This window comes from Polyodon spathula, chromosome 5 (assembly GCF_017654505.1).
Source record: "Polyodon spathula isolate WHYD16114869_AA chromosome 5, ASM1765450v1, whole genome shotgun sequence".
In the NCBI taxonomy this organism is placed as follows: domain Eukaryota; kingdom Metazoa; phylum Chordata; class Actinopteri; order Acipenseriformes; family Polyodontidae; genus Polyodon; species Polyodon spathula.
Genome location: NC_054538.1, coordinates 40,454,417 through 40,467,405, shown reverse-complemented (window position 1 = coordinate 40,467,405; position 12,989 = coordinate 40,454,417). Strand labels below are relative to the sequence as shown.

Sequence of the window (12,989 nt, the reverse complement as noted above, 5' to 3'; positions counted from 1 at the left end):
TGGGGTGGGGCTTTTGTAGCTCATTAACTCCAACAGGGCCACTTGCTTAATAAATATATCTGTATCCCTGAATGGATCATTATACTCTCTTTCAATACATGCAAAAGTATTTAATGATCAAGCTCTCGCACAAGTGCAGTGATACTCAATGTTTTTAATTTTCTAAGAATTTACATCAGGGGTAGGGCTTTTACTTCCCATTTCACATCACTCAGACCTCTGGTTCGTAGCACTGTTCTGAACGGGATATCCCACTTCGTATTTTCTAAAAGAAAAACTAATTAATTACTGAACCCCAGAATCCTCACCTGTATATGGGGCCATGAGGCCTCAAGAGTGGGTTCATCCTCTTCAGGGTCAAAATCTGGGTTCTCACTGGGAGGAAGTGTTCGGAAAATGTTGTTGCTAATCTGTAAGAAAGGGAAAAGGGAAAGGTCTTTCAGGATGTGGTTCTATAATGTTAATGCTCTTAGATTTTATATATAGATTTTTTACTGTCACATTAAAATATCCTGAAACATTGGGTACCTCTTTTGAATGGCCTTGGGTTCTACTCTCTGATTTTTCAAACTGCTGAATACAAACGTAGCCCTTAATTTTCCAATGCTGAAAGTCTCCTTATTAAAACAGAATTAAAAGTATATTCTTTTAAATAAGCAACACTTGATGTCTCAAAGTTAAACTGGTCAATGAGAATTACATAAAAAACTACGGTGGCAACATCATTTGTGTCCCTATTAGACTGCTTAATAAGGTTGTGCCACTGCTCTTATTTTCAGAGGAATTATCTTGAAGAAACTTAATGTTTTTGGGTATTACCGAATTATAAATGGAATAAAACATACTAATTACTCAACACAAAATAATACGGCCCCTTGGATTCCCTTGTTTGCAAAATTATTGTATTTTAAATCAGTAACACTCAAGTGTTTAATATATAACCTCTCATGATCAAATAAACTAAAACTAACATACCTAAGCGATTTGTCTTGCATTTCTTATATACTTTTGAAATTAAAAAAAATATATATATGAGTCTCAGAATACCAGGCAATGCCAGAAAAACATCTTCCAATCACTGCTATTATATCAATGTCTATAATGCGGTTTTATTTGTAATGTCGACTTACTATTAACTCTGCACCTGTCTATCTACATCTTACTATACCTACGCATACCAGGTAAACCTTCACTTAAGTTAAACAATTAAAAGAAATAACTGTACTGCATTTGCTATTCAGGAGGGGGTTAATTGCAAAAATAAATAAAAAAAATGCAAAAATCATATACCCTTTAAACTGACAGTAGACAGAGCTAAAGACACCCAGTAAAGCTGAAAGCATTTAAAGAACCTCAAGGGTCCACAGCCTGGCCTCCTGTAAACAACTCATTGTTCACACTCACTTTATTGTTCAGTGTTGATAAGATCTATGTTTCACCATGTCCGTATTTAGACTAATGCTATGGGCTGACTTAATAGTACCATTTTCCATCTTGTGAATTGCTTTTTTATTGGTTTTGAGACATTCACGAAACTGAGTACTGTACGGAGCACAGCGGCTGTGACAAGACAATAGAATCAGTGTTGAGTATTTCAATTAATTCCATAATATAAAAAGTAAAATTGATTAAAACAAACTTGTGTAAATATATGGATCAGTAAGTGCTGTATACTTAAAAATATATATATTTTTTTTGTTTTGTTAACATTTGTGACATTCAAATGTAGGTAAATGATCTACAATGTTTAACCCTTACAAGGTCAGGTTACTAAGCACTGTATTGTAGTGCAATGTTAGGAACTTTCACAGCAAGGTGGGAAATCACAGTGCTGATGTCTAACTATGTACAAACCTTTTAAACCTACAGTAAATTCAAAAGTAGCTGTAAAAACACCAACATACATAGATAATTGAATGTGCATATTTAAATAGACATAAGTATGTGTGTGCACTTGTATTATCGCCCTACAGTATAATTTACCAGAGTCTGATTCACTGTATAATTTCTAAAAATGGAAATTAGCAGAATGGACTGACTCATGCATTAGCATTAACAGCAGTGGCTGGGATACAAAAAAAACAAATTTAAATAAAGTTTCATTGAAGTAATCGATAGTTTTTTTTTGTAATTGTCCTTATTTGTAGTAATATCAGTAATTTAAGCAATTGTACCACTAATTTCCCTCCACTTTAATTGTGGCTTGAACTAGGTATGGTTATAAAATGCGCTATAAAAAAATAAGCCTTACTGTTTCCCAGCTGCCTCTGTTCACCCACATATCACCATTAAAATGCAATACAACAGACACCGCTTTCAAGCAGGTCATCGCTACCACAATATTAACAGTTTATTTTTAGAAAAAATGACGTGCCTAAGCTGGGAGGAAATGCTTTCTTTTGCATGTCTCTATGTATGACAAAAAAAGGGATCCAACGCTATTTATGAATTGAAAATAGGTTATGAGAAACCTGCTTTAAATATCCTGTATTTAGAAACAATCCTGAAAGGTAATAAAGACTGTTGGTTCATAGACACTGCAAAATTACTCTGAAAACCTGATGCACAAACCAGTTTTGTGTCATGAAGAGCAGTGTTTAATGGGTTACAATATCTAACCTTTCTCATCCCAATTAGAATATGCATAGGTGAGGGAATATAATGACATCTCTCTCAAAGTATTTCATTTAAATCAATCAGATCAGATATTTAATATCATTAACACTGGGAAAAGCTGTTTTGCTTTCTACAGTAGGGGATGGAGGAGGGACAGGGCTGACAAGCACAGGTGGGAGGCATTTAGTTATTCATCCTGCTGTGCTGCAGATAACAAGAGCCCTTGTATTTCTTATACCTAGAGCGAACACCCTACACTGTAATGATCAGTACTTAAGTCCAGAAGCATGTGCAAAATAAATAAAGGTTTGGGAAAAGTACAGTGGTTTATTTAATGGTCACAAGAAACGTACATACAACACAAGCTCTGTGTCTCCTAACATCGCAGATGCTAATCAGTCTTTAAATATCTTTCATTTTACTGTGCAATTAAGCAGTTACTACAAAAACAACCATGTGCTGCCATTGTGATCATAATGCCATTTTGATCAGATTGTTTTATTTTAAAATAAGATCTGAAATAACAGACTATGTTAAGAAACATGAATCCAAGTTTGGGGTGTCTACAGTAGGTCCAGCTTAAAACTCTGGTATGTATTGGGAGGGTACAAAAAAACCATCACAAGACCATAACAGGCCATCTGCCAGGAACTTGGGAGTCATTGATGACATTACTAAACCATCTAGTGCATTGTAACTAGTTATAAACGTTCCACTGTGCCCTGGTGCAACATACTAAATTTCACAATCCTGCCATAAACACTGTGAATATCACAGCTATAACAAATTCCTTTTATAACAAATTAATACTGTATTAAGAAATCTACTGTGTATCACACGTCAAGGAGCTAGGGAAATTATGTTCCCTTATTCTTGAGCAAAGTTCAATCCTGGATGCATGATGTGGTATCATGTTGTCGTGCTTTCTTTAGGTCCAATACAATGTACATTTATTGGCGAAGAACCTCTGTAACCTCAAGAGCACTTAATGGTCACCTGAACACCCAAGGCAAAGACTACACATTTAAAGCACTTCTATGATAAATGCAATGCGGAGGTCGCGTTAACGCAAAATAAATCCATTGGACATAAAAATTATTTTGTCTTGTGTTATCTGGATGCACAGAATGGAAAGGGATGCAGAGATGCATATCCGTGGTAATCTATTACACTGCAGCAATGGCCGGAAAATATTTGCTTTTAAAAAAAAAAAAAAAAAAAAAAACAAACACACAAAAAATAAACAAACAAAAAAAACCACACCACTGGTTTTGCAATATGACACCATTGATTAAGGTACACTCCAATCTTGTAGCTGGCAGCAAAAAGCCTCATACTTGGCTTTGCCAGCAATATTAAGGATATTTACTTTTAGGCCCTGACGACACTACATAACCGATCTCGAGAACTGTACTTAAATGTTTTAATTAATCCAGCTCAAACTTTAGCATCCACACTGAAGTTCCATTTCATGTTTAGTTGGGCGTAATGCGTACACACACTAATGCTATCAGAACAGTTTGTTACAGTCCCTAGCAGCGCAATGAACAAGGGAAATTAATACAGAGTAGTATCCCACCATGCACTGTATTTTATTTTAAAATAATGTGTTATGTCCCATATTAGCAGAGGTCCATATTGCTAAGAAATAAAACAAGTATTTTAGAAAAAGTAAAACGCAGACACACAGGGCTTGAAGTTTTTATATTAATCATGTGACATATTTAGCAGATTCAGTGCCATAATTAAACTCAGAAAAAGCTGTTAATTGCAAAACAATCTTTGCTTTTACCTTCATATCTTGCCTGAGACAAATTCTGGTCCCTTTAATTTTATTTCAAACAGAGCTGACAAATGACATGAATTGTTCAGCCCCAATCCTACTTTTAACTTGCATTTTTGCAGTCGCCTAATTTAACGTTGGGCTTTTGTTATTTTCCGCACTAGTTTAACAGGGATGCCCTTAGATTTTTGCAAGCATAAAAATGAATACCTAGTGCAGAGTGTACACTGACAGCAAGTCAGTTGTCAAATCATAAATATTTCTGCTAAGCAGGGGATTCTCGTGAAGATTGCTCATCTGCATCTCAGCCATCTACTTCTGACTATGAGTACTACAGTGACCAAAGCAGCAGAGATCAGTAGTAATGCATAGAAACACAAACGAAAAATACGTTCTTATAAATTTTGAATGGGAGAGGAAATAGCCGTGGCTTGTTTTTTGAGAAGGGAAGATGTATTGTGTGCAAGAGCTGCTGAGGAAAATAAATAAATAAATAAACAAACCACACGCACGTAGATGAAGGCATCAAACATGCTTAGAATCCCATCTTCTTGTCATGCGAATGGTCTACTGTTAGTTATATATATATATTTGTTATATATATATAAAAAAGAAAGAAAAAAGTATGTGTTTACTTGTATATCTATATACAGACAGACTTTAACTACTACATGCCATAGAGTTTAAAAGTTCATAAAAAAAATGTATCAAAAAACAAACATCTCTGGAGTTTCTTAGCCTTTGTGTTAAAATGTATATTTGATGGATGAGACACAAATTCCGAGCATGTGTTTCAGGAATGCATGAACAGAAAAGCTAGTGCGGCCTCTGGCAATGTATTTTCTTTTGTTTTAATGTCGAAAGATCTTTCTCTTGGGATCCAAATATAATCCTTTTGGTGTTTCTGGTTTACAAAAAAAAAAAGGTAGGCTCAGGCTTTTGTTCCAACCAGGCCCAAAATATGCATCTTCAGATCTTCCCTGGTTGACAACACTTGTCACAGCACACAAGGACCAGTTCTGTTCTTCCACATACCAAATGCTCCATGTTCAAACAGGTTACAAATAAAATGAACATACTGCCTAAACAAAATTGCTCAGATCTAAACCAACAAGAGAAATTATCTTAAAGCCCCGTTTCTTTAGTATGCTGTATTTTTTCAAGGCCAGGAAAGACAGCCCCCAACCTAATACTATGCAGGAGACAGCTCACTACTTATTCCCTGGAGATCCCCGTTTTATATTACTGCCCATCAATCACAATCCAGACACATTACGGTACTAACACAGTTCCTGCTATGCTACGCTGCAAATATCGCAATTGCGATATACGATGGTTAAAGATGTGTTCCTGTGAACAAAGTGAAGGAAGGGGCCATCATTGCACTTTTTTATTCAACATCCTGTACAACACAAGTCTCAATTACTACTCTAGTTTCTCACTGAGCCTCACACTTGAACACTCCAACCACTTCTACCTTACTGTCAAACCACATTCATCACCGCCATTTTGCCCTTACATTTTTCAACAGCAAACATGCAGCCTTAGCAAAGTGTAGAAGGAACATCTTTTCCCACCTGCAAAAAGGATAAAATCTACTGTATAAACCCCACTCTCCTGTTCATTTTTCCACTGCAAGAAGTTGAACTACGTAGACACAGGTTTAGCAGCATAACGTCTATTAAGGTTAGTATCACCGATGTATATTTTTATTTGTATTTAAACATAAAACTTAATTATGATTTTATTATAATGCTGCCTAATAAAAGCTGCAGGAATACAACATTTGTCATATTCAAACAGCAGCTCTACTAATCACAATAGCTTATTTGAATTTAATGTTATACTGTTGCTTTTGAAGGAAACTGTCAGCAACACAGAACACAAGTTTCAATGTCTCAATTAGAGTCAAGCAACAGCAGCAGCACAGCCTACTTATTTTGTACTTTTGCTTAAACAAGTTAGTTTTCACAACTTTTTGGATCTTTTTGTACAAAACTCTAGATTCGTAATAATCATTTGGAACACTGGAAGCTTACTTGTGCAATGCCACATGAACTGTAGACAAAAAAAACAGTAACTTCAGTGTTAAAATGAAATTGCTCTTCTCTGTTCATAAGTAACAAACAAACAATCTAGTATCTGTGCTTTAAGCAATGTGACCAGTCATTGCCTAATCCTGTTCAACATCAACTAAACAAATCCCTTCTGTTAATATCAATTTGTTTGTGTATTTTAGAATGTTTCTATAACAAACTGCAGCTTCACATTGTTTTCAGCAAAGGATACATCTTAAAATACATACTGTGACAGTATACATGTTGTACAACATTAGAGCATCCTTCTAAAGTTTTGAAATTCAGATTGTCTTAAAATGAAAAGTTGTAATTGCTATGCCTTTTTCCAGTTTTTGGTACAGTTAAACAAAATAACTAGGTTTAAAGAATTTCCATGAAAGGAAGTGTGATTTGTGTTTGTGAGTTGCAGTAATTTAAATCATTTACAGTACTTCAATTTTGAGTATGCTTTTTTGACTCATCATACCTGTGGAATTATATACCAGCCCACCCCTAGTATAGAGCATGTGCGTTCTGCCTTAAATTGAAAGAGAACCAATTTGATACAGTACTTACAACTCAAATATATTAGTATTTTAAATTATTTCTTTCACACCAATTCAGTGTCACAATCTATCTTTCTAGATTATCAATACAAATCACTTACAAAAAAGAAATGGTTGAAATACATACATTTTATCCTGGAAACTGGTTAGTGGTAAAGACTCTTGGATGGAACCTCTTAGATGACTCATCTACGGAATCTTTCCAGACAACTTTGACCTGGTACACACAAGTGGTTCGCGCTAAAGACTCCCAAGAATGAACCAAAAACCCCAAATCAACCACTGACTCTCTATGTGACTTTGGATGAGTCAAGCTGCTTGTGTCCTAGTCCCATCCAGATGCAGAACAAGAGACAGGAATCTACTTGCATATAATCCCAATAGGGTAAGCCTTCGGTGTGGTGTATGTTTTTTGTTCTAGACCCAGTTGAGTTCCTTTTTATTTTTTTATGTACTTTCACAATCCATTGACTAGATACTTAATGGCTGATAATTGTATGATGTAATGTAATCTAAATTAGGGACTTTGTCCAAATAAAAAAAAATAGCAGTTCTGGGTTAAACTGCAGTGCGTTCAAAGGTCTATAGGAACACCTGTGTAACATAAAATCAAGCATTATAAAATGCAAAGTTACTTCCTCATTTATTCCCGCAAACACAACAGAAAAATTAAGTTACTATCATGACCCTGGTCCCTGAACCAGAAATGTAACTATTACCACATGGTTATTTACCTCCTAAAGACCTGAAAACCAGAATTATACCAAAAGCTACTCGACCGAGCCTGTGACGCAGTCATGCGCACCCCTGAGAACATAAGACTGTGCGCACCGATCTCGGGGGTAATTTTTTCCTTCACGTCTGCTGCAATCATGGATGTAGCGACCTTGAAGGTTAATGGTTGCATTTCCATTTCAGGAAACCAGGGTTATGAGAATAACTTGCTGTTCCCTTTCAGGTACGAAATGTAACCATTACTGCATGGGTGAGTGTACCAAAGCCATCGCAAAGGCTGTGTTGTAGAACTAGAATGCTATGCTAAGCCGAGAGGCTGTCTTGTGCGTTACCCTGCGGAACCCCAGTAACAAGTAGCTAGGGCTAAAAAATCTGGGGAGAAACACCCCTCTATTCCTGTGTTGTAAGGGTCAACTGAGAAGCCTTAAACACTATAGTTCCAAAACCAGGGTTTAGAGGATCCATGACATTAAGTCTGTTTAGACAGGGCTTGACCATCGACCAGGTGGGTGAAGACCTGAGCAGGACTGGTTTGGTATTATATTCATTTCAGTTGTTAACTCAAGTCCTTTGTATTTAAGTTTTTTAATTGGAAGTGTTCTAAATTTGAATGTAAGTTGTGCATTCTTGTTTAACCATTTTGCACAATAGTGTTTATAGTTATTGGATCTGTTAATTTGAAAAAACCGTCAATGCAGCAATTATCAAAATTGGGGATTCGACTGCACCACTATAAATAATACCTTTAATTTTATATTAAACATGTTTTTACATAAGTACATTGTCCAGAACTGGTCGGCAGACAGTCTTTTAAAAATAAAAGTAAAAACAAATTGCACTGATACAGTACTTAAACTGCCGACAAATTACTAACCGCATGTGTAATTCATAATTTTGTTGGACGCAGAGCTCCAGAAAAAGACAACATTTACCCACTAGATGCTTTCAAAACAAGCAAAATGTTGCTGGAACACCACCAAATCTGGCAGCACTGATCAAGAGGGAGTAGCATAAAAAGATTGTATGCGAGACGCCTGCATTACCTTACATGTTACCTGAAATTTAAATGTACAAATAAAACATGAATTCGTAGGATTTTGCTGTAGAAAAATCTGTAATTTCATTAGCGTTCCAGTACTTTAAGATGTAGGACTACACCATTGTATTTACTTCAGCCTTGCATAAACACATGCTATACAGCCATCCTTTTTAGATTTTTTTTTTTTTTTAGGAAATGATTCCACACGTGACTGTACTGTTGTTCAAATACCAGTTATTGTATTGACTGACGAATATCACAATATACTGTTAGAAAATCGGCTTTAAATCGCACACACCTACTTATTACATGCTGTTAACCCCTTTCTGTAAAGCTAAATAAGGCAAGGCATGGTAGGAATGGACACTCTTCACTGGCTGGAAAATTTACTTTTGTAACCCTCTGACACAAATAGACGGCATCCACATATCTCATCCTAAGTAACACCTTCACAAACTACAGTCGAGCTCTTCCAAAGGTATCAAATTATTATTATTTTTTTACAAAATCAATACATTTTTCAATAAGCAGTTTTAAGTTGAGTTAAACAGTTAAAAATAGCAACAGCCTCCAAATCGCAATATCCTTCACCCTTTAAAAATAATGTTAGAAAATGACTGTGCTTAATGCTGTTTTGATTAGAGGTTTTTCCTGCCAAGATGTAACTCAGTATCCAGATTGTGTGTGTAATCTGCACAGACAAACAGTATGTAACTGCTTAACTGACAACTTAAGCGTTTCAGTATTCTACGACTACAATTAAATTAAGACGACAAATAAACTCTAATTAAACATCTGCTCATGAGTGGAAAGTGAAAAGTCAGTCGCTTACCATTGCAGCAATTTCAGGGTAAGCTGCCTCAACCAGCACACCCCTGTTTGTGGACACAAAATCCACCAGTTCGTTTAGTGTTGCTCGTTTAATTTCTTTGCTCTTCAGGTCTATAACAGAGTCCATGAAATCAAACAACATGCAGCACTGCTGTAGCTTCTGACAGAACAGCTCTTGCTGCTCTGTCGTTGGGGCATCTGCAAAAAGATAAGATACATAGCAATTTTAAGAATACAAACACGGAGCATTTTCAAGCATTCCACATTAGCAGTCTAAGGCATAAACTGAAGTAAAAGCAAAAATTGTAACATTTGCTACATGCTGTGGATAACTGTAAATTAGTTATTTGCAAGATATGGAATAGCATTTCTCACATATCTGAATGGCTATCTTCTGCATCTTATCTTGCATTTGCCCAATTCATACAAGACACCACCCCCCCTCATGTCAAAAGCATTGTAATGATAGGTACAAAGAAAGCAACTGTTTTGTCCTTCAATACATTTCAGAGCTTCAAAAAGACAGCAGAGCACTATTAACATCACCTATCTGAGCACAATAAATTGTGGACCTTTTCTCTCTGTTGCTCTGGACAGATTTTTCCACATTGGAAAGCCAGGTACAGTATTTGAGAATCAAAACTCACACTTTCATTTTTGGCAATGCCACCTTGTGGCAGTGCTAAGGCCCTGCACTGTATCTGTGTTTCTTTTTAGTGTTGTAAATAAAGTTTGTTGAAATTTAAGTTTGTGTTAAATATGACAGGGCTGGTGCTAGAATCCCTCCCTGATAAGACAGGTGTGGAATGTGGCCTGGCCACATGCTATGCAAAGCAGCGGGAAAGCCAGTTCCTTTGTTCTCTATAAGCTGGAGGTGTAGGGTTGTGAATCAATGGAGAACCCACACAACTGCTGTATGTGCAACCAGGATGTAAATGTGTGAATACCATAAAAATCACAAATGACATGTCACTCATGCAAAATTCCATCTTTTGATTTGCAGAATGCATATTACTTAAACAAATTAAATTGTTTTGACTAAGTCTGCTGCTGTTCTTTTAATTGGCCTCAATAAAGGTGCTCCTGCAATGCAAGCTTACTGTATTATGAATAGGTAAATATCTGCTTTGTGCACTCAATACTCATGTTCTTATGTACTATCCCATGCTATGCTAATAAAGTCGTCATAGTTGTGCAGTAGTTTATAGTTTTATTATACATCCAAGAGAATAAATTTATAGGTTGTGTGTCTCCCAATTAAATTTTTTCAACAGGACCAACTGCCAATCTTGTTTCCCTATTAAAATGTTACTGAAAAAAAAACAGAGTCTCAACAAAGCACCCTGTTGCCTGCACAGCAGGTTTCACTACAGCAGATCCAGCATGTTGAAAATGTCTCTCCTTGTGCAGCTTGTGTGGAGCCCCTTGCTGATATTCCATGCAAAAGACAAGCATCACATTGAAAAGTGTATGCAAAGCACGTACTGTATTACGCTATATAATAATGGACTCGAGAGGACTCTCTGGCCCTGTCGACACTATGCCTTTAAACCATATTAGTTGCCTTTAAACAGGCTTTAAAAAAAGTGCTCAATACAATTAGCATCTACGCTAGGCAGCATTTAATACCGTACTCAAGACCACCTCGGGGGTAGTCTCGAGTCCGGTTCTAAATCAAGTAGTGCCGGTTTGTAATACCGAACTACATTTTGTGGGTATCTTCCAATATCCCAAAATGCTTTCCGATATGTTTTGGAGCATAGACATAGCAAATACAGTGTTCACAGGCATCTTAAGGAGTTCAGAACTACTATCAATGTTGTTATGCAAAGCTTGCCACCTATGGTGAGACCTTGCTGCCTTCTCCATCGCTGATACCTTGTGGTTTTAGAAACAAACCCATAAAGTTCATGCCAAGCAGCGTTATGTCGTCCGTGCGTATGGGCTCCATATTTGCAAGGTTGTAAAATACAGTGAATAATAGGATGCTATCGTAGTCCATTGGGCTGCTAGGAACTGTAACCAAACTATTTTAATATTGTTTGTATGCATTAAGCCCGACTAAACTCAAGAAATGGTACTTTAGTGTGGACGCTTTGAGCTGGATTAAAGTTTTTGAGTTTTGTTCTTGAGATCGGTTATGCGGTGTGGACAGGGCCTTTTTTTTCAAAAGCCTTTCGCTCAACTGCCATTTTAGCTTCAGTACAGTAAATGAGTCTGGTTTTAGTCTGCTTTCTGTTGTGCCAACAAGCTTCTCTATGCAACATGAGCATTCACACATAGCAGTTCTGGCTAATAATGGTTTTGACTGTAGCATAGGACCTGCCATAGAAGAAAAAAATAAATATCTTGTATGTTTGCAGTATGCACATGGCAACATCCCTGTGTTGTAGTAAGATTTTAAATAGCAAGTATGGCTTACTGGGGTCTGGTGATAGCAGACAGCAAGAGTCTGCACTATTCTAGTAGCTTATGAAAATATGGTAACTGGAGAATTAAAAAATGTTACCCTGCTCTTGGCTTTAATATAAATCCCAATTTCCATACTGTTCTGCATTCTAGATATTATCATTGATACAAATTCCACTCTTCCCTTTACTATGTAAATATAAAGCAGCTGAAAGACATAACAAACCAACACAAAATCACAAGCAGTTTTACATACTGCAAGTCATTTTAGAGTAGACTATTGTAATACTGCATGCTTTATAGTAATTGGCAAGCTTTATTACTGTAGCATATTTGAATCTTATGTACCATATAACAAAATATATTACATATGTATAATTTGTTATCAGTGGTTTGACAGTAATTTTAATCTGCTGTAGTCCTTACTTACAGTAATGCCCGAGGCAGAATGCAGGACATTGCTACACAAAAAGTACTGGGATCAGTACTCACTAAATTTAATTTGGTTTTTAAAGTATGTTTCAACAGAACATTTTATGACTAAAAGTTTGTTAGGGCTCAATGTAAAAGGATCCTTGATACTTCATCACTGAATGTGCTCATGAAAAATGACACATCCTACACTTTGGCCTTGACTTAAGTTTAGTGGTCTTGGTGCCCTTTACACATTTATTGAACTGAAGGCCATTTTGGCCTTGCCCTTTTTTGCCAATTTAGAGCATTCCAGAGGGTAACTGTGAACAGTATTACTCAGGAATGCGTAACAAACAGGACTGATTGGCAAGCGGTAATACTAGGCTGGGTCAAACAAGAATTTCATCTGATGGAAAAATCTACATTACTTTTTTTTTTTTTTTTTCTTCCAAGTTCACCTACAGTACCCAACAGACATATTCATTCTCCTTCTATAGGATAGTGCTGACAAAAGGTCACCATGAAAAACTTCTTGGAAA

At 36.3% G+C, this 12,989-nt stretch overlaps 1 protein-coding gene across 3 annotated transcripts in view; it reads right to left on the bottom strand.

Annotated features, from left to right (window-relative positions):
* Positions 1 to 12,989, bottom strand: part of LOC121315959 (serine/threonine-protein phosphatase 2A 56 kDa regulatory subunit alpha isoform) — a 91,301-nt gene that overhangs the window by 30,251 nt on the left and 48,061 nt on the right. For all 3 annotated transcript variants that reach the window (XM_041250596.1, XM_041250595.1, XM_041250597.1), the window contains exons 2-3: positions 9,629 to 9,825; positions 309 to 410 (exon numbers count right to left, since the gene is read on the bottom strand). In XM_041250596.1, the coding sequence (XP_041106530.1) occupies positions 309 to 410; positions 9,629 to 9,825 (299 nt within the window). The remainder of the gene's footprint in view (positions 1 to 308; positions 411 to 9,628; positions 9,826 to 12,989) is intronic.